The sequence below is a fragment of the Nicotiana tabacum genome, chromosome 2 (assembly GCF_000715075.1).
Source record: "Nicotiana tabacum cultivar K326 chromosome 2, ASM71507v2, whole genome shotgun sequence".
In the NCBI taxonomy this organism is placed as follows: Eukaryota; Viridiplantae; Streptophyta; class Magnoliopsida; order Solanales; family Solanaceae; genus Nicotiana; species Nicotiana tabacum.
In genome coordinates, this window is record NC_134081.1 from 11330476 (window position 1) to 11354698 (window position 24223).

Below are 24223 nucleotides of genomic sequence, written 5' to 3' on the forward strand. Positions count from 1 at the left end.
AATAAATTTTATAAACTAGCCAGCGGTCTTGAAAAAAATAATTCATTATCACTTATCAGATCATAAAAACAAACAACTTTCCATAAAAAGGTGGCACTAAGACATGTTGGCTTGTAAAACTAAGTTAAAATCTACTGATAGGGTAATGTTGGGCTACAACGGTTTAATAATACTTTTAGCGTGTAATATTGGTAAAAATCGTATGTGACGCCCAACTTTGCATTATTTATTGAATTTGTATCCACTATTGAAAAAAAAATTTAACTGATATCTAATTTTTAGATAATTTCAAATACATACAATTTTCTCTTCTTCTTTGATGTTGCTTTTTTCTTCTTCTTTGTGCTTAGGGTTTCTTTTTCTTCTTCTTCTTCTTCTTAGTTGCAAAATGGATTACTTAAATTTGTTGTTGTTTTGATAATTTGATGATTGGGATTTGTTCCTTATGATATGTAAAGGTTATGTTTCAAATTTGAGCTCATTTAGAGTAGATTTGGTCGTTAAATTGTGTGTTGAATTGTTGAATTTTGAAGAATAAGTTTATGTTTCAGAACTTAAAATTCGTAATCTGAAGTTAAATTGAAGAGATTGAACTACTTAAGATTTTAATTTCCGAAATTGCATTTAAAAGATAGAAGAACTTCAGATTTGATTTCTGAAGTCGTATTGAGGAGATTGAACTATGTAAGATTCGAATTTCTGAAGTTGCATTTGAAAAATAGAATAACTTCATATTTGATTTCTGAAGTTGCACTGAAGAGATTGAACTACTTCAGATCCCAGCGGGTACACTTTGTAAAATTTTGTGCTATGAGATTATAACTTCAATGGTGACCCCAAAAGTGGGTATATATAAAAATGTCCTGTGATATTATCCGCTTTGTATCAAGCCCGCTGAATTTTTCCTAAAGCCTCACCTCTTCGCTCACCCAAGATGTAAATATTATTCACTATTAGTGTATGTGAACGCTGAAAGGATAAAAGAAAATTATCCATATAATTTAATTGGTTGTAACAAGTTATTACCTATTTTTTAGATTATTAGATCAAACTCGATATTAAAAGTTATTTGTTCTGATAGGTTGACGTGATCTGATAATAAAATTATCAATTCACAAAACATAAACTTTTTAAAAAATTGACTTCTTCTACACGTCCGACATTAGCTATTGATGCTTCCTTCTTGTTTTTTTACCTATTTATTTTATACTGGGAGTATAACATGAGAAAAAGGAAGATATTAAATGTCTCCAACGGGTATCCTAAGGTTAAAGTTCTTAAACATTTTTTTAAGAATTTGTTGCTTATGTGGGTGTCATATGAACATGAGAGTAACTAGATCACACCTTGATTTTTCAAACATCAAGAAACTAAATATTTTTTTAAAGAACTAATTAAGTCTTAATATACCAAGTAAACATTATAAAGTCTTAATATACCAAGTAAACATTATATAAATGGTAAGTGAAATGTAAACTTTAGTTTGAAATTGGGGGTTGATTTCAAGACGATATATGCCTATTGATGTTGTGCAATACCATAGATAATTTGGCAATTTTTGCTTAAACATAAAAATATTTGTCAAAACTATTCTTATCTCGCCTTAAACATCTCATTTAACTAACATTTCATCAATTAATGGTTGAAGAACAAATTTAAACTATTTCATAATAGTAGGTCGCGTATTTGAGCCGTGGAAGCAGCTACTAATATCTGTATTACGGTAGGGTGTCTACATCATATACCTTCGGATGCAGCTCTTCTTCGGACCCTGCGTGAACGCGGAATGTTTTATGCACCTGACTGTTCTTTTTCATAATGGTACGGAGCATATTGTTTGGAAACTTAAACGGAGCTTAAATAAATATTTTTAGAAATAAAGGGACAAATTTAGTCCTATACTTTTTTTGGTACAATATTTAGCATTATAACTTCTGCAAGAAATACTTTGTTTGATTTTATGTGAAATGAACCCAAAAATGAGATAGTAAAGCTGAAAAGACCACATCAAAAAGACAAGTGTAGTGGTGACAAATTTCCTTTTCAAAGTGACATAGAAAGGTGAGAAAAGAGGGCATGTGCCTGGCCAATAATAAAAGATCTCAACAATTTTGGTTAAGATAAGAACATAATATAATTTTTGATTTGATATGTTTCTTCCAAATTTCATGAACTATTTTTGGTACAAATTTTTTTCTTGACCCGAATTTTTGAATAAGACGTACAGCGAATGATCATCTGTGTTTGTTAGTTGGTACGTAAGGCATTTCAGGGGCCCTCTCTAAAATACTTTAAAATAATTTTGTGATTATTCCTCATTTATATCTTACTAAAAGATTTGCATTATTAATCATTCTACCATCCCTCATCAATGAGAAGACTTTGCACTAATCAACTTTTCGTCATAATTTCCATAAGGATTGTCCCTGCATGTACTTTTTTTTCTTTTAATTTAATCATTCAATAATTGAAATTCAGTGAATCAATTACTTTTTTTTTTGTTTTCCACCCGGTGTCCGGTACCCCATTGGTGCCCGACTATATCCGGATTTGCGCCGCATAGGACCCCATTTGGAAAGAAGTGCTCTCTACCAAGAATTTTTCTATATCTAGGACTCGAACTCGAGTCCTCTGAGGTCAGTGAAGAGTAGTCTTATACACAACACCACATCCTTTTGGTGGCTAATAAACAATTACTAATACGAATTTACCTAGGTTAGTAATCTCTAACCCTATCCCATTTATAGTACATATTATCAATATTTATACAATTTAATTAAATATTTTAAAAATATTTTTATTCATAGATATTTTGATATGTACTTTTTATATAAATTTTGAAATAAATATTTATTATTAAAAAATTAATATACGAAATTCATATTGAAAATTAGATGTTTTAATCTTTTTACTTCATTCTTACGTTTTTTTTTGGTTGTTTGGGTGGGGGGGGGGGGGGAGAAGGAGATCTAGGAGGTAATTTCTTTTTTTCTTTGGCTTTTCTGGTTGCTCTTTTCATCGTGAAAATTGCACAAGCTAGCCAGTTTTTGAACTGGTAATTGAAAAATAGTCAGCGTTTACAAAGTCATTAAAAAATAGTCACTATTTTGCTGAAACACGAAAAGTTCCAACATAATATGTTGAATTATGGAGCTCATGCGTATAAACTTCCAGCATATTATGATGGAACTCCAGCACATTATGAAATTCCAACATATTATGCTGAAATCTCATATGTAAAAAATTCGAACTATAGCATATTATGCTGGAATTTTTTCAGACTTTTAAGGGTGTTTTTGTTCAAATTTTATCTTTACTTGAAAAAATGGCTAAATTTCGATTACTTTTGAAACTGTGGCTATTTTTCTATTACCAGTTGTAAATCAGGCTATTTCTTGTAACCCCATAGTTATAAATATGCCCAATAAAATGAATTTCATGTATTTAGTTCGTAAAATTGGACAAATTGAGTCCAATTTTGACATTACAGTCATTCGAATACTAGAAAACAATCAAATTACTTCTTTTCCTTCCCCTTTTCCTCCCTAACTTCTCTTTTTGTTTCCTCTTTATCTTGGGGCATCTCTATATGTACTATTTTTATCCGCAATTATGCTATAGCACCTATCTCTAATTTCGTTACATATTTGCTAGTTTGTAATACAATTGTAACTTAACTGTACTAGTACTTCATCATTTTTATGTTACTCTCTATGTTGCATATTCTTTAACACGTTCATTTTTGTCTGGACATGCGGTGAAAACTATCAAGTTGGAGTACGGTAGGGATAGAGAAAATGTTTAGTGGAGCAGTGAATGCGTAAAAATCGGAAAGAATACCAACGATGAAAGCACTTTGCTGGATCGACACCGACACTAAGAGGCGAAAGCTAAGGGAGCGAATGAAATTGGATACTATCCTTCAACAAGTAACTACTAAGAAATATATAAATTGACCCATAATTAAAAGTAAGCTTACTTATGAAATGTAACCTTGATAAAAAATAATAATTTTTGAAAAATGTGACAATATTTCGGGGGAAAAGATGGTTGAATTGAATCCTTAACCTGTGATGAAATGGAAAGATTTCAAGAAATATGCAGTAAATTCTTTTGTTCCATAAGAAGAAAAAAAAATTTATCCATTAGATGTGACATCAATATTGCAAGAAAATATTTTATCCATTAGATGTGACATCAATATTGCTTTTTCAATAGTTTGGCCGATGGCCATTTTGCTATGTACGATTTTGGATATCTACTTTTATTAGTGCACAAATACTACGCTTATCCTTCCAAAAAGAAAGAGGAAGAAACCAAAAAAAAACAGTACCACTTCCTCTTGTAAAACTTAATTCAATTGCCTACTTGTGAGTTGTGACCTCTTTTATTGATCAAATAGGCATTATAAAATTTACATTATGCATTCCACCATGAGACAGATTATTAAAACAATATAAAGTCATTTTCAAAGCACAATGAGTAAGGGGGAATTGCAAGAAAATGTTTTAAAGTCATTTTTCAAAGCACAATGAGTAAGGGGGAATTCAAAGCCCTAACATCATATTTTATTTGGTGTAAAAGAGTAAGGGGGGAAGTGCAAGAAAATGTGAGGCATTATAACATTTATTGTTTGTTTACTAAATCAACCATTTATTTTCTTTTCTATTTTACCCTCTAACTCAGTCAGAGGCGGAGCCGGAAAAGTACATACGCGTCCGGATGAACATAGTATGTTTTGCTTAGATTATATATTTATATTAGGAAATGCGTCAACTATGTATGAATATTTAATTGTGAACTCATCAACTAAAATGAACTATGAGTTCGATGACAAGTTAAAAACCCAAAATTTCAAATTCTGGTAGTATAAGTGGTTAGATTTGTATATTAAAAAACTTCTAGCACAATTTTGTATATATTTGTAAAACGTTTCCAACTTATTTTGTTTTCATGTAGCTCCAAATAGAAGTACTCCTTCTGAAACTCAAACCAGTAAATTTTTGTCAACAGTTTAACATATATTATTTTGTCATTTTGATATGAGATTAACTAGAAGTTACATGGAGTACTACTCCTGTACTTTCTGAATCTTTTTTTTTTAATGAATTAATAAATTTGATTTTATACCTAAAAGAAACTTGGTGAAATTGATTCTCCAAAACCAAAAGTGACAAACAAATAGTGAGATAGGAATAATCTTTTTCATATTTATATAAATAATTATTTTAATATGACTGAGAGTTGTAGTAGGATGGATAAGTGAAGAAATTGACATATAGATGGTGCTTCACTGCTCAATCAATAGAGCAGTAGATTAGGGTATACGCGGAGAGGAATATTCTGGAATCGAAAGCAGAGGATGAAGAAGAGACAGATATTTTTTTTTATTTTTCAGTATGTACAATGACAACCTTTATAGACTATTACAGGTTGTATCCTCATGTGCACTACATATGCAATTAACCACCTTTAATAGTAATAACTAACTCCAACAGATTAACAGACTCTAACAGTAATTAGGCAACCTAACTAAGCTGATTACTGTCACTATTATTTCAATAATAAGATTCTTCCACACTTAACCAAAGGTCTCTCCAAGCTTGGATAAAAGGAACTGATGTTGCACAGTCCTTAGAGCCTTAGTTAGTAGATCTACCAATTGATTTTTGGTGTTGACATGCTCAGGCACTATCAGACCTTCTTTGATCATGCCTCTTACAAAGTGACAGTCGATTTCAATATGGTTTGTCCTCTCATGATTGATAGGGTTGGAGGCAATCTGTATAGAAGCTTTGCTGTCTCAGAACAACTTCACAGGTGTAGTTACAGACACATTCAATTCTTTTAGCAACCCTATTATCCAAATTACTTTTGAAATTGCGGCTGTCATGCTCCTATATTCTGCCTCTGCTGAGCTTCGACTCATGGTGTGCTGCTTCTTTAACTTCCAGGATATGATAGAGTCTCCTAGTTTTACAATATAGCCAGTCACAGATTTTCTAGTGTTTAAGCAGGCTGCCCAATCACTGTCACAAAATACAGTCAATTGTGTGCATGGATTATTCTTCAGCAAAATGCCTTGACCAGATGACCCCATCAAATATCTAACTAGCCTGAGTGTTGCCTCCCAGTGTGAAGCTTTAGGTTGTTGCATAAATTGGCTAAGAACATGTACAACAAAATTGATGTCAGGTCTAGTGATGGCTAGATAGAGTAATTTTCCAATGAGCTTCTGATAAGGGGTGGCATCTGGAAGCACAAGATCTGTGATGCCTCCCACATGTGTATCATAATCCACAGTGGTGAACCTGGCATTTACTTCCAAAGGTGTGTTCACTAGCTTAGCTCCACTCAAGCCAACATTAGAGAGATTAAATCAAGAGTGTATTTTCTCTTCTTGAGTAGTATGCCATCATGTGATCTCACTACCCCAATCCCTAGGAAGTATCTCAGTTCACCTAGGTCCTTGACTTTGAAGTTATTGTACAATGCGCTCTTTGTTTGGTCGATTAGCCTCTCATTGTTCCCGATAATAAGTAGGTCATTTACATACACTAGGACAATGACTATCTCTTCACCTTCATTCTTTGTAAACAAAGAATGATCATATGGACTTTAAATGTATTTGGCTGCTTGTAGAGCATCTGTGAATTTGATATTCCATTGTCTAGAGGCTTGTTTTAAGCCATATAATGACTTGAGCAGCTTGCATACTTTATACTCCCCCTACTTTTGAAATCCCTAAGGTAAGTCCATAAAGACCTCCTTTAATAGGTCTTCTTGTAGGAAAGCATTATTGACATCCATCTAATACAGAGGCCAATTCCTTGAGGCTGCAACACTGATTACTGTCCTTACAGTCATCTTTTTTAGCAACTGGTGAGAAGGTTTCATGATAATCTAAACCTTCCTGTTGAGTGTATCATTTGGCCACAAGCCTAACCTTGTATTTGTCTACTTCTACATTTGGTTTATACTTAATTTTGTACACTCATCTTGATCCAACTGCTTGCTTCCCCTTAGGTAAGTCTACTAGTTCCCAAGTCTGGTTTTGCTCTAATGCATTGACTTCCTGTTGCATAGCTTCAATCCATCTCTGATCTTGAGATACTTCCTTAAAGGTCTTGGGCTCTGTGGGTGCTGAGAATAAACCCAGATATTCTTAATAACCAGTGGACAAATGATCATACTCCACATAGTTAGCAATAGAGTATAAGCATTCAGAAGTCTTGCCCTTAGAGGTCACATAGTTTTAAAGCCAGATTAGTGGCTTGGTAACTCTTTTGACTCTGCCATTCTCTGCAATTTGCTCAGTAACACTACGCTCTTTTGTTGTTGGTTCAGCTCCTTGCACTGAATCATCAAAATCTGCAGACTGTATATTATGTTGAGAAGCAGATGCACTGTCTATTATGTTTGTCTCATGATCATTAGTGGTGTATGATTCTGCTATTTCTTCTACTGTTGTGGAATTATTATTGTCATGTTCATTATGGGAGGGTGATCTGGTGGTGGTGGTGGTGGTGGTGGTGGTGGTGGTGTATGAGCTTGTGAGTGATCTGATGATAGTGTGTGAGCTTGAACGTGTTTGTTAATGTTTGTCATGTCAATTACTGGCATAAATAGCACTTCCTCCTCATTTTCAATCTGCATGGATCTGAAAGGGAAAATCCCTTCTCTGAAGCTTACATCCCTACTAACAAAGAAGGTCTTGGTATCCAGATCAAACAACCTATATCCCTTTTGAGTTTCAGAGTACCCCATTAGCATTGTCCTTCTTACCCTTGGGGCTAGCTTGTCACCCCTAGGTAGGCTGCTTGCATAGCACAAACAGCCAAATACCCTTATATGATCCAGTCTAAGTTCCTTACCATAAAGCAACTCATAAGGTGTCTTTCCATCTAATATAGCAGTGGGTAATCTTTTGATCAAATAGACTGTAGTCTTCACACACTCTCCCCAGAATTTAACTAGAACTAAATTGTGTATTTTAAGGGCCCTTTCCACCTCTAAGATATATATATATGTTTTCTTTCAAATGTTTCATTCTTTGAGGCGTATAAGCACAACTACTTTAATGAACTATACCAAGGGAAGAGAACAACTCATTACATTGTGAATTAAAAAAAATTGTGTCATTGTCTGATCTTAGTACCTTTATAGAAACATCAAACCGATTTCTTACCATTGTTAAGAAGTCTTTAAGTACAATTGAGACATCACATTTGGATTGAATTAGACAGACCCAAGTATATCTACTGTAATCATCAACTACATTTACAAAATATTATTTTCTGTCAAATGTAGCCTTTCTATTAGGTCCCCAAACATGAGCATGAATCAACTGGAAAATACTACTAGATTTACTCTTACTAATAGGAAAACTTAACCTGATTTGCTTTGCCAATGGGCACACTGAGCACTTTTCATGTACTACATTATTGACTTTATTCTTTAAGCTAGGTATATGTCGCATTGCAACTGCTGATGGATGCCTCATCCTTAGGTACCATAAATCTGCTTCATTTCCTCTTCTAGTTACTACTGTTCCTACTGTGGGTTTGAACTCCCTCTGTAGAATGTGAAGACCATTACTTTCTCTACCAATCCCTATTACTTTGCCATTGTAAAGTCCATAAAATACACAGAAGTTAGGAAAAAAAATGACTGAACACAGTAGCTCCTTGGTTAACTTTGACACTGAAAGTAGATTAAATTTGAAGTCTGCGACATGTAATATATTTTTGATTTTATGACTCCCTAAAATCACTGTATTTCCTGCACATGCTATGGAAGATCTACTTCCTGTTGACACTTGCACTCTACTGTCATGTTATTTTTCTAAGTTTCTTAGTTCTTCTAATAGTTTCTTGCATGGTGTAATATGATGTGATGCTCGAGAATCAATTATCCGCTCACATGCATAGGTGTTAGATAACAATGTAACAGTACCTGCCATCACATTTGAGGTACTGTCACTTGATGTGGCTTGTTCAGATGGCCCATCAACTGTGAGTATTATTCTTTAGTGAAGAAATGTCCTTACAGCTGATTTTCAGTTGTTGCATTATTGGCATATGGTCTGAATCTTCCACTAGACTGTGCTCTACCACCCAGCTGGCATGTGTTTCCACCAAATTGTTCAATTTTCTTCTTATAAAATCTGGAGGGTATCCTACAATTTTATAGAAGTTTTCTTTCAAGTGATCCTTGTAACCACAGTGTGCACAGATTAACCATGTGCCCTTTGGTTTGAATCCTTGTGTCTTTCCTACTAACATAGTGAGTGGATCCCTGTGAGTGTCTACCACACCAAGTGTTCTTTGGCTTTCTTCCTGAGTCACAATCGCATAGGCTTCATTAACACTATCTACTGGTCTCCTTGCAAGTATGTTACTCCTCACATTCCCATAACTTTCATTTAAGCCCATAAGGAACTGCAACACACGTTGTGATTTCAAGTGTTCAACTGATGGCCTTGATTCCTCACAGTCACAGGAAGAGATTGGAGCCAAAACATCCAACTCATCCCATAGGTCTTTCATTTTTGTGTAATAGCTGGTCACTAAATTTTTTCCATGCCTCATTGTTGCAATCTCAGTCCAAAGGTGATAGATCCTTGTTAGGTTTGATCGATCAAACCTCTCCTGAAAGTCATTCCACACCTTTCTCGCATCTGAGGCATAAAAAATTCCTAGCATTAATTCGTTTGAAATTGTACTTCTAATCCAAGACAACACTATCGCATTACACTTTTCTCATTGCTCAACTAATTCACCTCTGTATCTGCTCTTAGTACAGGAATCGTCTACAAATCCAAGTTTACCTTTTCCTCTCAAAGCTAGCTTTATTTCCCTATTTCAGAGGGCATAATTCTCTAGCCATGTGAGCTTAATTCGGATCAAAACTATCCATGTGAGCTTAATTCGGATCAAAACTATCCATGGAGTATCTCCTGCTTGAAGAAATAGCGGGTGATTATGATCAAGCGAGCTTACCTCATTTCCAGCCATGTCTGCAGAAATTACTTACTGTAATTAGCTCAATTTCGCCGGAGCTGATCCTCATGATCGCCGCTCTGATACCATGAAGAAATTGACACAGAAATGGAGCTTCACTGCTCAATCAATGGAGCAGTAGATTAGGACACATGCAAAAATGAATATTCTGGAATCAAAAGTAGAGGATGAAGAAGAGAAAGATATTTTTTCTTATTTTTCAAAATGTACAATGACATCCTTTTATAGACTAGTACAGGTTGTATCCTCACGTGCACTATATGTGCAATTAATCACCTCTAATAGTAATAACTAACTCTAACAGATTAACGAACTTTAACAGTAATTAGGCAAGCTAACTAAGCTGATTACTGTCACTATTATTTCAATAATAAGATTCTTCCACACTTAACCAAAGGTCTCAAATTGAGCCCTTGAAATAGAAAAAAATCTTGATAAGGAGCGCTTCCTCTTTTAATGGGTCTCACGTGGTACAAACCTGGATTAGTTGGTATTGCAGTGTAGGCACCGAAAACCTAATAATAAATTAAAAAACACTTATATTTTGGGCAAAGTACAAAATTGGTTGGTTGGCCGAAACTAATGGTATTCGCTAGTCAAAATATTTATATTATATGTATATAATACACAGACATATAAAAATATATATTTTGTCGGTTATTCTGAAGTGGCAAAAAATATCCATTTCTCTTATATTTAATTTTATAATATTAAAGTATTTTGACGTTTGTAAACTGTAGTAGATTGTCCGCAAATCTATTCTACTAGTAAAGTACTAAAACGGTATTGAAATATTTTTAACAGTGAGCTCCCCAGTAACTAACCAAAGAGTACTTTCAATTTCTTAACGGTCCGCCCAACAACAAAACTGTAAAAATGGCGACACCCACGTTGTTTCATCATCAGCATTTCCAGCTGAAGTACAACTCCCAACTTCTCCAAAAAAACTCCAATCTTGATCAATGCTCATCACCTCCAAAAACTCTTCTCCTTCTACTACTCCATGACTTTACACTTCTCTGCTCATTCAACAAATACTTGCAAATATGACCACCCTTTTCAATCTTTCATTTTTCCATCTTCTTCCCTTCATATTATTCCTCAAATCTGCATCTGGGTTTGGTTCAATGGGACCTATTTCAGCTGCTTTTGGTAAAAATGGTTTTTTTTGTGCTATTGATGCCAGTGGCAAACAAGATGTCATTTGTTGGGGCAATAAAACTAATTCCTCTGCTGCAGTACCCAACTCCTCTAACTACCCTACTGATGTTCCCCCCATGGCTGCTCTCTCTGGTGGCGATGGTTTTCTTTGTGGCATTTTAGCAAACACTTCACAGGCATTTTGTTGGGACTCTTTAGGTTCAAGGTCTGATCTTGTTCCTACTGTGTTTAAATCCAATGCTTACTCACATATTGCTGCTGGAAAAAGTCATGTGTGTGCTATTAGGGGACCTTATTATTCAGAAAGTGATTGGGGTAGTGTTGATTGTTGGGATATTATTCGAAAATCGAATGATAATGATACTTTTATATCAAGGGAGAGTTCTTTGTTTTATAATCAGTATACTAACTCAACTGCTTTTAAAAAAATAGTTTCTGGAGATGGGTTTAGTTGTGGGGGTGTTAGGGATGGAGGGATTTTTTGTTGGGGTCCAAATTCAAGTGGCCTTGGAAGTTCAAGCATATCGGAGAATGTTCATGTTTTAACTGCAGGGATTGATTCTGTTTGTGGGGTTTTAGAAGAGTCTAATGAGGTCAAATGTTGGGGTGGTAATAATGCCTCGTTTGGTAATCCTCCGGTTGGGGTGCCATTCGTGTCGTTAGCAGCTGGTGTGCATCACTTTTGTGGGATTCGAAAAGATAATCATGGGATTGAATGTTGGGGAAACTATAATTCATCTTTGATTCCAAAAGGATCAGGCTTTCTTGCTATTGCTTCCTCTGATTTTATCACTTGTGGTATTAGGGAAGGCGATTTAGTTCTTGATTGCTGGTATACGAATGTTTCATCACAAGTAGATTATGATCCGCCGTTGCAGCTGTGTAGTCCGGGCTTGTGTACTCCTACTAGTTCTTGCGGGGAAGGAAAATTTTCTTTTAATGCAAGCCTTCTAAATGAGCCTGATTTGATAAATCTGTGTCTTAGGAAAGATCTAAAGATTTGTTCACCTTGTGGGGTGAATTGTTCCGAAGGATTCTTCCCTTCTAGCTCTTGTACTGAGAATGCAGACAGGGTTTGTACACCTTGTTCTCTTTGCCAAAATAGCTCTTGTTCGGATGTTTGCAGGCTTCAAAACTCAGCAATGATGAAGCATCAACATCAGCATCAATTGCGTCAACTACTGCTCATAGTCGGGTCTTCTGCTTTGGGTTTCTTGTTATGTTTAGTTGGGTTATGTTTGTTAATCCGCATGATAGGCAGCAGAACTAAACAAGGTGGAAAGAACCAATTCGCCTCATGTATTCGCAAGCCCGAGAAGGAAACTGATGCAAATACCGACCCTCATCCTCCTGTGTCAGTGGCACCGTGTCCGGGGGAAGCTCAGGTTTTCCGACTCTCAGAGTTGAAAGATGCCACTAACGGGTTCAAGGAGTTCAACGAACTTGGAAGGGGAAGTTATGGATTTGTTTATAAAGCTGTTCTGGCTGATGGGAGGCAAGTAGCAGTAAAGAGAGCCAATGCTGCTACGATTATACACACCAACAGCCGAGAGTTTGAGATGGAGCTAGAGATCCTCTGCAGTGTTCGCCACAGCAGTATAGTTAATTTGTTAGGTTATTGTGCAGAAATGGGGGAACAGATTCTTGTTTACGAACTCATGCCTCATGGAACGCTTAACGACCACCTCCACGGTGGTCTTTCTCCTCTGAGCTGGAACCTTAGGCTGAAGATTGCAATGCAGGCTGCAAAGGGGATCGAGTACCTTCACAAGGAAGTTTCTCCTCCTATTGTGCACCGTGATGTGAAGAGTTCGAACATTCTCTTGGACGCTGATTGGGGAGCTCGTATTGCAGATTTTGGACTGCTTACACCTAATGAGAAGGATCTTAATGGAGATGTGACGACTGATGTCTATAACTTTGGAATCGTGCTGCTAGAGATTCTTAGTGGAAGAAAAGCTTATGACAGGGATTGCACACCTCCAAGTATTATTGACTGGGCACTGCCTCTGATCAGACAAGGCAAAGCAGCTGTCATCATAGATCGTTATGTTGCTCTTCCAAGAAATGTCGAACCTCTACTTAAACTTGCTGAAATTGCAGAGCAGGCATTACGGGAAAATCCTGCTGAGCGCCCTGATATGTCGCATTTGGCACTTCTGTTAGAGCAGCTAGTGAAGGATGTAATGATATCATAACCTTCTTGTCGGAATCTTTATATTAGTTTTTTGGTGGATTGAAATTTTTCAGAAAACAAAATCAGAGGATAGCATATTGGTGAGTAACGCTCTTCTGCAATTGTACATTTCTACGAGCTGCTTGTAAATTTTGTGCTTATATTTTTTGTTTGCCACATTCTTGGACAAATGTCAACAATAAGTTTTCAACATTTTCTTATAGCAATGAAATATGTTGTGCTGCATCAAATTATCTTTTGTTTAGTATCAAGGTAATGAGGCGTTTTCCACATTTCTGAATAATGATATAGTTTTCTTTGTTCACTGAGTAGATGGGACGAGACAGTAAAATTTGGCATAGCGTACCTGCTAAGTTAGATGGCAGATAAATAGGGAAATCTGGTCATTCAATTTCCTATTGCCCCATGATGATGTAATTTACGCCATAGACAACAATAATTCACTTGAAAATACTGATTTTGCAAAATTTTCTCTTATTTCGATAAATTGATCAGTTAGATGTTTTTGCATTTAGTATCAAATGAAATATAGTACTGTTGTTCAAAGGTGAATCTAGAATTTAAACTTGATGGGTTTAGCTTTTAAGGTTCTTAGCACTAAACTCATTATACTTCTGAAATCATGGGTTCAACAAATACTTGTGATATCTAAAAATCATGAGATTGTAAGATTTGAAATCACGGACAGGTGAAAACTGTGGTGTTGGCATATCCCCTGAGAGAGCCTGCTCAACACAGAAAGCTGCTTGATAAGTTAGCCACTCTTTGAATCCCATGTTACAATGTGTCATTGACTTAATTTTGTCCATTTTATGGGACTTCTTCTGTAGATCCTGTTTAAGTGCAGCATCAAATTTAATTAGCATTTTTAACAAGGCCAGAAGAATGATACCTTTTGCCTGCTAATGTATAGAGATGTTATCATCCAGGGGCTTTGTCCATAAAATTCGCTCAAAAAATGAACATTGTGACATTTCATTTCATAAATTTGGGCAGAGAGATCTTCATATTATAATATAGATTTAAGATACAACTGTATTTTACCAGGGTGCATCACATCTCCAAGAAATATGGTTTGTAGCAGAGTTTATTATGCTCTCAAATTTTGTCCTCTGACTGTTGTTATTGCCTTTACTGAGATGCTAAAAGACTATTAGCAAGGTCACATGTTACAAACTAAATGAGTAGGAGCAGATTCTTAGGGGAAAATCTAACTTCTTTCCTTGCTCACCAGCTAATATTATCAGAGAACTGCCTCTTTTCCCCTGTCCAGCGTTGCTGGCATTATAGCCGATTACAACAACAACAACAACAAAAAAAAAACCAGTGTAATCCCACAAATAGGGGTCTGGGGAGGGTAGCATGTGCACAGCCTTACCCCTACCTTATGCAGGTAGAGAGGTTGTTTCCGGTACATTATAGCCTATTAATGTTAAGGATTATGTCCGAGAGACTACTTATATCATTAATTTGTACAAAAATTCTTCAAAGTTACTTGTGGATAGACCTTTGATTTGATCTAGATCTGTTAAGGAGAACTATGACCTACGGGACAAAAGAAAGTTCATGAATCTATAGAAACAGAAATTCTTTTTTTGTGCATCTTTTATTGTACCAATAGGGTTAGTATTAGATGAGTAGGAAAAGCAAAGGTTCAACTAGGATCGGGGCACTTTGTTTATTGGCACTAATTCCATAAAGTTACAAATATTGAATGGTCCTTTTCAAAAGAATATTCAATATATGTAGCTTTATGGAATTAGTTCCAATCAAATAAGTGTCCTTATACTAGTTGAACCTTTGTTTTTCCTACACATCCAATAGAATTTTGGATATTCATGTTAGCCACTCTAGTTGTGTGCATGTGCGAGTGTGTTGGTAATAAAACTAAAGCACATATTCTTTTGCAAATACAACAACAATAACATATACATTATATTCTCACAAATGGGGTCTGTGAAGGATAGTAAGTACACAGTACTTGCCCCTACCTTGTGAAGATAGAAAGGAAGACCTTCGGCTCAATAAAGCAAAATCACAACAGTTATGATAGAGAATTATATAAAAGGAAATAGTAACAACAGCCAGAAAAAATAGAGTCGAAGCAAAGGAAACATCAGGTAATAATGTCGATCTAAAAATAGGGAACACGAGGATAACACTAGATTTACAGGTAGGGAAGGAAGTACAAGTTTGGAAAGGAAAAACGCTCAATTACTTACTAACCTACAACCTTAATTTTCGACCTCCACACCCTCTTGTCAAAGATCATGTCCTTGGTAAGCTGAAGATATGTCATGTCTTGTTTAATCTTATCTTATAGTGAAACGATTTTAGTGCCGCACCCCCCTATCACATTCTCCCCAATAGTAAAACGATTTTAGTATCATATACAGCATATTTGTTTAGATGAATAGACTTTGTTTTAAAGCAAAAACATTCAATTCATGGCTTTATGAAGTCGTCAACAACAACATACCCAGTGAAATTCCACGAGTTGGGTTTGGGAAGGGTAGTGTATATGCAGCCTTACCCCTATCTTTGTGAAGGTAGAGAGGTTGTTTCCGATAGACATGGCTTTCTGAAATCATAGGACAGAATAATGCTCGTTATTCTGTTCCGGTGGGCTGTCAGAATGATTAAAATAGAAGCTTTTCTGGTGTAGAAACTGAAGTTAGTTGCTAACTGCACTGAAGCTGTTAGAAAGCAGTTTCAAGAAACCAGTTGTGTGGCTAAACTACAAACGGTACATAAAAACTAGGATGCTTTTCCTTGTTTTTTCTTATGTTTCTGGACAAATCTGGAAACCTTTTTAATCATATTAGACGTTTCTTTCCCTTTTTTCAGGCCGAAAGGTTGAGATGAGGAAATTGACAGAAGGGAAATGAAGGAAAGAAATAGTACGTTATGCTTTGCACCTCTCATCAAATACTTCCAAAACAAAACAATTTAAAAAAGAATGCAAATTTACTTGCTTTATCATGCTGGAAAAGAAAAGAAAGGTGATTAAGTGCTAAAAACAAAATGGAGGGGTACAAGAAACATATGTCCCTTTAGCTTTTGACTGTGAATAACTGCTTTTCAACAGCTTCCTAAGTTTAGAAACCCCCACTAAAAGGTCAGTGCTTCACCAATTAGAAGGAAAAATAAAATAACAAATCAAGGAGTTCTTTATTGAGTAAGTGGTTTCTTCAGCTATGACCTTTGTACTAAATTAAAGGGCAGTCCAATGCATGAAGTATCACGCGTTTAAGTAAGGTCCGGGAAAGAGCCGCACTCAATGGAGTGTGATGTAAGCAGTCTACCTTAATGTATTCCATAGCTCGAACCCGTAACATTTGTACTAAACTGCCATCTCAAAAGATGGTAGTTTTCCAGTGAGAAAAAGTTGATTGGAAAAGAGAGAAAATATGGGAGCCAGTTCAAACTCAATGAGTTATACTGTGCTTGTTCTACCTTTTAGTTATAGCCGCCCCTCCTTTTCTTTTTTCCCTATAAATTCTGTTGCAGAGGACACTTTAGCCTATAACATTTTGTAGTAGTTTCACCAGAACCTTGGCTATACAGAAAATCAAGACAAGTTGTTTGATTCAGTCTCGAGTCTGGAAATCAAGAAAGGTAAGTATCATATGTAAGTAGGTAGCATCTAGAATAGAATTCAGAGCAGCTAAGAAAAAAATATAGTACCTTGCAGGCCGGTCGTCATTGCACACTAGCCGGTCAGTGGGGGTAAGAGAGTGTTCCGTTGGTGTTCTCAATCTGATTCAGTCTAGAGTCTTAAAATCATGAAAGGTAAGTCGCTTGTTTTCATGATATATAAATACATGCCTGGCTCCTTGTATGCCACTTGCATTGTTCCACCAATAATTGATGGCCTTTTCAGATGGCATGCTAGGAGCCATGCATGCATGTTGAGCTTCAAATCAAGCATTTTTTGAGTTGTTTTGAAAATTTTCACTGGCAACTTTGACTCGCATAATCTTCTTTTTGTGATTCTAACAGTTTGAGATTGAGACGTAGTAGTTGTTATAGTATAATATTCATTAGTGGCAAGTCTTGCCTAGTGATGTACGACACATGATTTTATGCAAGCAATGGCCGTTCATTGTCACAATTCGGTTTGTAATTGTGTTTAGGTCTAGGACTGCGATCGTTTTAGGCTTTGAATTATCTCACAAATTAATATTTATTTTCTATTATTTTCAAGAATTTTATGCCTATTTGTATATATATGTATTGTTCTTTGTAAATGTCATCTACATTCACATATATAAGAAAAGTTTTTGCAAAAGGGTGTCACTGCCACTAGTCTTCCCCTTTCCCAGCACTCCACCCTAATCAAAGGTAGGAGAATGAGTTGGTGGCAGAGTTGGATTCAGGATTTAATTCCTATGGGTTCAACTTTCAAGATTTTTAGCATTGAATCTATTATATTTATAAAGTTATGGGTTCATATCTACTATTTTTGCAATTTTAATAAATTTTTACATATAAATTTTTATTCTGCATCGAAAGTTATGGGTTCAATTGAACTCGTCGGTTCAACACTACATTCGCCCTTGGTTGGTGGAATGTGGCTTATGGGGTTAGCGGCAGAGCTAGAGTTTAGGTTATGCGTTCTTCTGAACCTAGTAACTTTAATCCAAATCTTGTATTTGTCTTAAGAAATTTTTTTTAACTTTAATCCAAATCTTGTATAGGAGAATGTTCTTTCTTTTCTCTTGTTTAGCTTAAAAGTGAGTATTAGAAGTAGAACTAAATTGTTCAAAAATATATGGGCAAGCATGACCATTTCTTAGCAAAGAAAGGTAGGAGAAAAACATGTAATCATGGTCAATGTTGGATTCTGTCTTCTTTCCTTTGGATATTTTGGTTTGGTTTATATAAAGTAGTAGTAAGTACTATGTTAGAACTATTCAACATATGATTCTATGTGGAGCCAATAAGGCCAAGTCCAAATCTAAGTCTTTTTTTAAGCAGTCATGGTCTCATTGATGGTTTTAATTTGTTAGTACTTGGTCAATTGACCAAATTTCCATTTGTGTGACTAAGGACAATGTCTTAATTGGACTGGTTATCTGATTTTAGTGACTTCTCCTTTGACAGGCAAGAAGGATCCTACTAGTTTAGTTTCTTTACCATTAATTCCCCAAATAGTTTAAGTAATAGTATACATTATTAGTGTAAAGAATCTTTATTCTATGAGGTCATCTTAATTGATATCTACAGAAGTCTATTAGTTTAGTAGGCATTTGGACATAAAAAATGTGATTTTTGAAGGGAAAAAAATAGTTTTTGAAGTTAAGTTGGAAAAAGGTATTTGAAATTTAAAATTATATTTTGCACATATATTTCACTTGAAAAAAATATTATAATTTTATGAGAAGAAAATATTATTTACTTGACAATGAGGTAAAACACGCTTTTTTCAAATTTGAAACTCATCTTCAAATATTCAGTTAATGTATAACCAAACAATGTTTTAAAGATAAGTTTCGGAAAAAGGGAAGGGGAGGGGGATTTATGGACAAATGGGTCCTTAAATTTCTTTACCATTCCTCAAAATGGAAAAATTCAAACTCCCTTCTTCTTTAAATTTTATGTCACGTAATTTAACTTTTTTGAGGTCAAATTGCTAATTTTCCACTTGAAACCAATAAATAGTATAAGTTAAAATCATAATTATATGAACTTGATAATAAAAAATAACATCAAGATACTTGCTTCCAATAAAGGTCATATTTTCTAAATGCTTATGATGAGATGTTTTAAAAATCATGAGCTAAATAATAAAATTTGACCCCTAAAAAGTAAAATCTCACCCGCAAATGTTGTTTACCTTCATAAAAATATTTAAAATGTGGTTAAAAGGTTTTAACATCTCAATGTTTTATACATTAAATTTTTTTGACTCTTCTATCCGTCGACCTAACACAGCTCTTTCTTCTTCATCTAGACTTGGAATTGGATATATTTTAAAGAATACACATAATTACATAGGAGCTATTAATTGATTAATTATTTAAAAATTTATAATTTGGGTTGTAGCACTTGTATTTCTTTAATTCTGTGCCACCACATGTTCCACTTTGAGTCATTGCTCTTAAATGGAGATACTATTAATATCTTTTTTTAATTATTTCTTGTTTGGGTGGGTGAAGGTGGGGTTGGTTGCTAATTATCAAAAAGTTGCTGGTCAAAGAGACCTTTATTTGGGGAGGGGTCGCTTTGATACAGACAGTCTAACTTAATACAAGTTGGTTGCTTCTACTGCTCGAACTCGTGACCTATATGTCACATGGAGACAACGTTATCGTTACTTCAAGGTTCCCTTCAATTAGGTTACTCTATCTCTAACAGTGTAATTGCATTTATGTCCCCCAAATTAATTAAAGATGTCCTTCTATGTAACATTAATTGCTTGTGTATCAAAAGTATATAAGAACAGAAAAGAGACATGTCAAGAAGAAAACAAAGAGAAAGAGTATTTTGTTTGTCATTTTGTTTAAAATGGAGGGGCTCTTTGGTGATAACGAAAGAGCACTATAGATATTTTTGTTTTTCAGAAGTAAATAAAAACAAAATGACCTGTTTTTAGTAGTGTTGTCTGTTTTCTGAAAAGAGTTGATCTCCTTTCATTTCTCTCTTAAGATGATCTAAAATCAAACAAAACTATAAATAAAAACAATAAATAATATATTTGAAAAAGTATCTATTGATATCGAATTTTATCCAGTATCATTTGAAAATAAGGGAACTGAACATCTTATTAGCTCCCTCGATGGTCTATCGGAAACAACTTCTCTTTGCTCCTAATGCAGGGATAAAATATTCGTACACACTATCCTCCCCAGAGCCACTTGTGAGAATTCACTGAATTTGTTAATATTTTTGTTGTAATTTTTCAGAATAAAACCTCAGTTGATAGATTCGTTCGTGAATATGTTGTGCTGGAGGAAGGACTAGTACCTCGTATAAAATTTATACGAGGTGCTTTAACATATAATCAATAATGCAGACAATGAAACCAGTTGGCTATTTGTGTAAATATCTCTTTGTAAAATAGCCTATATTTGTCCGAGACCTCTGATTGAGGATGAACGAATCAGTTAGTACCTCATGAAGGCAGGTTGAAAGATCCATTCTTCAACAAATGACCTTAGTGGAAGGGTTGACCCTTTGGTGTTAGCAGCCATAAGCCCTTAATGTCAAGGGACTATACATTGATACCTCAACTTGTGCAGCTTATAAGTTTCCTTCTACATTTATTATCAACTATGTCTATTTCAACAAAAAAAAATCAATCATATCATTAATGTATCATTTGTCAACCATATCAATAATTAAGTAGTAGTTAATAGATTAACATCCCCTTCACAAACAACAATGTAATTTATCAACTCTTGTCTCATCATTTTCAGTTTTTGTAGCTTTCTTGACAATAAGAAGGATGCTTTATTGCTCCTATTTTATCAATTGGTAATAGCTGTTGCACCACATATAATGATATGAATGCAGAATGAACAATAATAACAAGAAAATGTTCATAATAAATGAGAAACTGAAAAAAGGTATCAAGAATAAAACAATATTAAAGGTAGTGTCTACAACAAAGTATCCACCAAAAACAATAATAAAAGACCTAGCTGCCCACATTAATATACAATTTCTCCAACAACCAAAAAAGGGAAAAAAATAAAAGTGAGCAAACTTAGTGCATGTGTTTCAATCTGTGTGCACAATATACTCTTTGTACAAAGTACATTCTAATTTCTAGCTATCACTACTCCCTTGTTCGAGCCGTGAAAACAGCCTCTTGCAGTAAAGTAGGGTAAGATTGCGTACAATAGATCCTTGTGGTCCATCTCTTACCCAGACTCCGCCAATAACGGAAGCTTAGTGTACCAAGCTGCCCTTTTTTACTACTTCCTTCTTCCTGTTTGAAATGGGCTTCCTGGGCTCATACTTGTGGAAGCTTTAGAAAAAAAGCTTTGAGAAGAATGTTTTCTGCCTATCTTAACATCCATTAAATCAGCAACAATCCCAGGCTGAGTAATCTTCATTTCATCTACTATTGTCGCGCCATTGCTGCTCAACATCTTGATGACCATTGACATTTTGGGGCGGAGGCTGGCGTTCTCTTGCACGCAGAGTAGGCCAACTTTCAAGAATCGGACAGCTTCATCGCTCGAAATTTCTCTATCCAAAACAGGGTCCACTAGCTCTAATAGTTGGTCAGAATTGTACATTTCCCATGCCTAGCAAACAATAAACACCAACACAAGTTGATCCTCTCATGTCATATCATCCAACAAACTAACATCAACATCTTAATAAGTCAAAATCATGGTTCCCATTTAGATATTTTCATTCAAATATAGGTAAATTTTAGATTATTAATAGTAGGATTCACACGAAGGGGAGCCTTGGCATAACTCGTAAATATGCTGCCATGTGACCATGAGGTCACAGGTTCGAGTCGTGAAAACAGTCTCTGTGCAAAAATGTAGGGTAAGGTTGCGTGCAATAGACCATTGTGGTCCGGCTCTTCCCAGGACTCCGCGCATAGCGAGCGCTTAATGCAACTGGCTGCCCTTTAATAGTAGAGTTCACACTGGTCAAAAGTAATTACCTTGTTAACTAGGAAATGCTCTCCTCTAGTAATGTCAAATGCAACTACAGGAGAACCGCTGGCTATTTCTAGTAACACAACTCCAAAGCTATAAACATCTGATTTGCGTGTTAAATGTCCACTGACGGCGTATTCTGGAGAAAGATAGCCTCTTTAGGGCATAAGATCATGAGTTCAAGAAATTCACAACATGATCAGCACAACAAAAACTAGGAAGAACAACATGAGTACTTTTCAAAATTCAAAAAGAACATATATATCTAACTAATGTTAACTTACAAGGTTCCAGCAACTCGGGTACTAATGTGTGACGTGTTCTCTGAAAATAGCCTAGCCAAACCAAAATCTGCAATTTTTGGTGTAAAATCCTCATCAAGTAGTATGTTGCTGGCTTTAATATCCCTATGTACAACATGTGGACTCACTTCTTCGTGTAGATATGAAAGTCCTTTTGCTATTCCTATTGAAATTTCTTTCCTTAGTGTCCATGTAAATTTACTTCTGTTTTGCTCCCCACCTGCTTAGTCAAATCAAGAAACAACCTCAAGATTTTGTTTTAATAACCGTGGTGTCTGATGCATCTCGCGCACATCTCGACTAATTCCACGAGATACCTTGGAGCAACGGTAAAATTGTCTCCGTATGACCTATAAGTCACGGGTTCGAGCCGTGTAATCAGCTACTGATGCTTGCATCAGGAGAGGTTGCCTACATTGCACCCCTTGGATGCGGCCCTTCCCCGGCCCCTGCGTAAACGCGGGATGTGTCGTTTAACGGGCTGCCTTTTTTTTTAATACCTGCTACATTCCACCGGTACAGGAAAACAAAGAAATTACCTAAGAATGTTTGGGAAAGACTGTTATTTTCCATGTAATCATAGACTAAAAGTCTCTTTGCTCCATCAACACAACATCCTCTGAGGTTGACAAGGTTTTCATGTTTAATATCAGACAATGCAGCTATTTCTGATACAAATTCCCTTTCACCTCGCATTGATTCCAATTCAACTGATAGAACTTTTACAGCCACAAAAATTCCATCTTGAAGCTTACCCTTTTCAAGAAAAGCCACAAAATAAACATCAAAAAACAATTAATACACCTTAAACAAACCAAAACTCACAACCCCTTTTTCTTTTTTCTTGGAACTCAACTATTTTTTGGAAAAAGAAAAAAAATATTTTTTAGAAAAAACTCACCTTGTAAACAGAACCAAAACCACCCTCTCCAATTTTATTTGAAGCTCTAAATCCATGAGTTGCAGCTTTCAATTCATTGTAAGAGTACACTGTAAAATGCTGGGAAATTTGTCCACCTGTTTTTAGAATTCATATTCTTAAGAAAATACCCTTCTAGTACAAGTTGAGGAATTTAAACCAGAATTATCAAAGACGACAAAAAAATAATGAGATTTTTAAGTAAAACAAAATGGTTTGAGAAGCTACCATATGGGATTTGGCTGCCCTCTAAAGTAGCTGATGATGAGCTAAAACACTTGAGAAATGGAAAAGAAAACTTCATAATTCTTGAATATGAAACTCAGTCTTGAATTTTGGTTATGCAATTTAGTTATAAGCACCAACTTTTTATTAAAACATTAATGGGAAAGAGTGTGAAAACCAAGGAGAAGAGGAGTGGGAGGAAAAGCAACAGAAAGGGAGGAGTTTCATTGATTAGAATTGTTTATATATTTGATGCAATGCCCATAGATTTTGACTCTTGCCGAGACTTTTTAAATATGTGATTCTTTTTATATAATGTTTTCTCTTGGCCTAGTCCAGCTAACAATTTTGGTTTTTTTTTATTACAACGTCCTCAGAATATTTCAACTAACTCAGCAAATGATAGACGTTGGATAATAGAATATTCAATAAAGGGTTAAAAATTTAGTATTATCATATCCCTTGTTTGGTTATTAATTCTGGATAAATTATCTCACGATTAAAAATAGTACCAGGATAACTTATACCTGCAAGATATTAGAATAGTAATTCAGGATAAATTATTTCAGGATAAAACAGTAAATTTGACAATCCTTGGATTAATAAAATATACCAAATATAATAAGAAATAATATATAATAACTAATTCCAACATAACTAATCTCAGTATAACTACTATAATCTCAACATAACCAATCTCACCGTAACTTATCTTCAAATCAAATTACCCCGAAAGAGTCTATTGTACTGATCGCGTGAAAAATATTTAC

General features: G+C 35.1%; 3 protein-coding genes across 6 annotated transcripts; 1 reads left to right on the top strand and 2 right to left on the bottom strand.

The window, feature by feature from the left end:
• Window positions 1-5803: 5803 nt before the first annotated feature.
• LOC107797435 (uncharacterized) lies at window positions 5804-9590 on the bottom strand. The gene is made up of 4 exons (XM_075224726.1): window positions 9050-9590; window positions 8394-8613; window positions 7466-7924; window positions 5804-6311 (listed from the first exon to the last, which is right to left on the bottom strand). The coding sequence occupies exons 1-4, from the start codon at window positions 9588-9590 to the stop codon at window positions 5804-5806; spliced, it is 1728 nt and encodes a 575-aa protein (XP_075080827.1).
• Window positions 9591-10823: 1233 nt separating this feature from the next.
• Window positions 10824-20788, top strand: LOC107797438 (serine/threonine-protein kinase-like protein CCR1). Of its 3 annotated transcripts, XM_075230650.1 has the most exons (4): window positions 10824-13460; window positions 16228-16998; window positions 17075-17172; window positions 20289-20788. In XM_075230650.1, exon 1 carries the CDS (start codon window positions 11069-11071, stop codon window positions 13379-13381), a length of 2313 nt encoding a protein of 770 aa, XP_075086751.1. In that variant the 5' UTR covers window positions 10824-11068; the 3' UTR covers window positions 13382-13460; window positions 16228-16998; window positions 17075-17172; window positions 20289-20788. The 3 variants fall into 3 exon arrangements, with proteins under 3 accessions (XP_075086751.1, XP_075086748.1, XP_016475820.1); XM_075230647.1 differs by having other exon boundaries at window positions 16228-17172; XM_016620334.2 differs by having other exon boundaries at window positions 16228-20788.
• A 166-nt stretch (window positions 20789-20954) lies between these two features.
• On the bottom strand, window positions 20955-23686 carry LOC107797439 (putative serine/threonine-protein kinase). Of its 2 annotated transcripts, none has more exons than XM_016620335.2 (6): window positions 23457-23686; window positions 23211-23326; window positions 22849-23065; window positions 22292-22529; window positions 22013-22163; window positions 20955-21638 (listed from the first exon to the last, which is right to left on the bottom strand). In XM_016620335.2, exons 1-6 carry the CDS (start codon window positions 23530-23532, stop codon window positions 21303-21305), a joined length of 1134 nt encoding a protein of 377 aa, XP_016475821.2. In that variant the 5' UTR covers window positions 23533-23686; the 3' UTR covers window positions 20955-21302. The 2 variants fall into 2 exon arrangements, with proteins under 2 accessions (XP_016475821.2, XP_016475822.2); XM_016620336.2 differs by having other exon boundaries at window positions 23211-23309; window positions 23457-23682.
• Window positions 23687-24223: the final 537 nt, after the last annotated feature.

Coding starts and splice junctions, on each gene's coding strand:
- LOC107797435 (XM_075224726.1), bottom strand. CDS start 9,590: ATGAGGCATGGAAAAAATTTAGTGACCAGCTATTACACAAAAATGAAA. Junction 7,925..8,393: donor CCATTGGCAAAGCAAATCAG/GTTAAGTTTTCC, acceptor TTTGATCAAAAG/ATTACCCACTGCTATATTAG. Junction 6,312..7,465: donor ACAATAATAATTCCACAACA/GTAGAAGAAATA, acceptor AGTAAATGCCAG/GTTCACCACTGTGGATTATG.
- LOC107797438 (XM_016620334.2), top strand. CDS start 11,069: ATGACCACCCTTTTCAATCTTTCATTTTTCCATCTTCTTCCCTTCATA.
- LOC107797439 (XM_016620335.2), bottom strand. CDS start 23,532: ATGAAGTTTTCTTTTCCATTTCTCAAGTGTTTTAGCTCATCATCAGCT. Junction 23,066..23,210: donor GTTTTGGTTCTGTTTACAAG/GTGAGTTTTTTC, acceptor TTTCTTGAAAAG/GGTAAGCTTCAAGATGGAAT. Junction 21,639..22,012: donor AGCATTTCCTAGTTAACAAG/GTAATTACTTTT, acceptor ATTGTTTGCTAG/GCATGGGAAATGTACAATTC.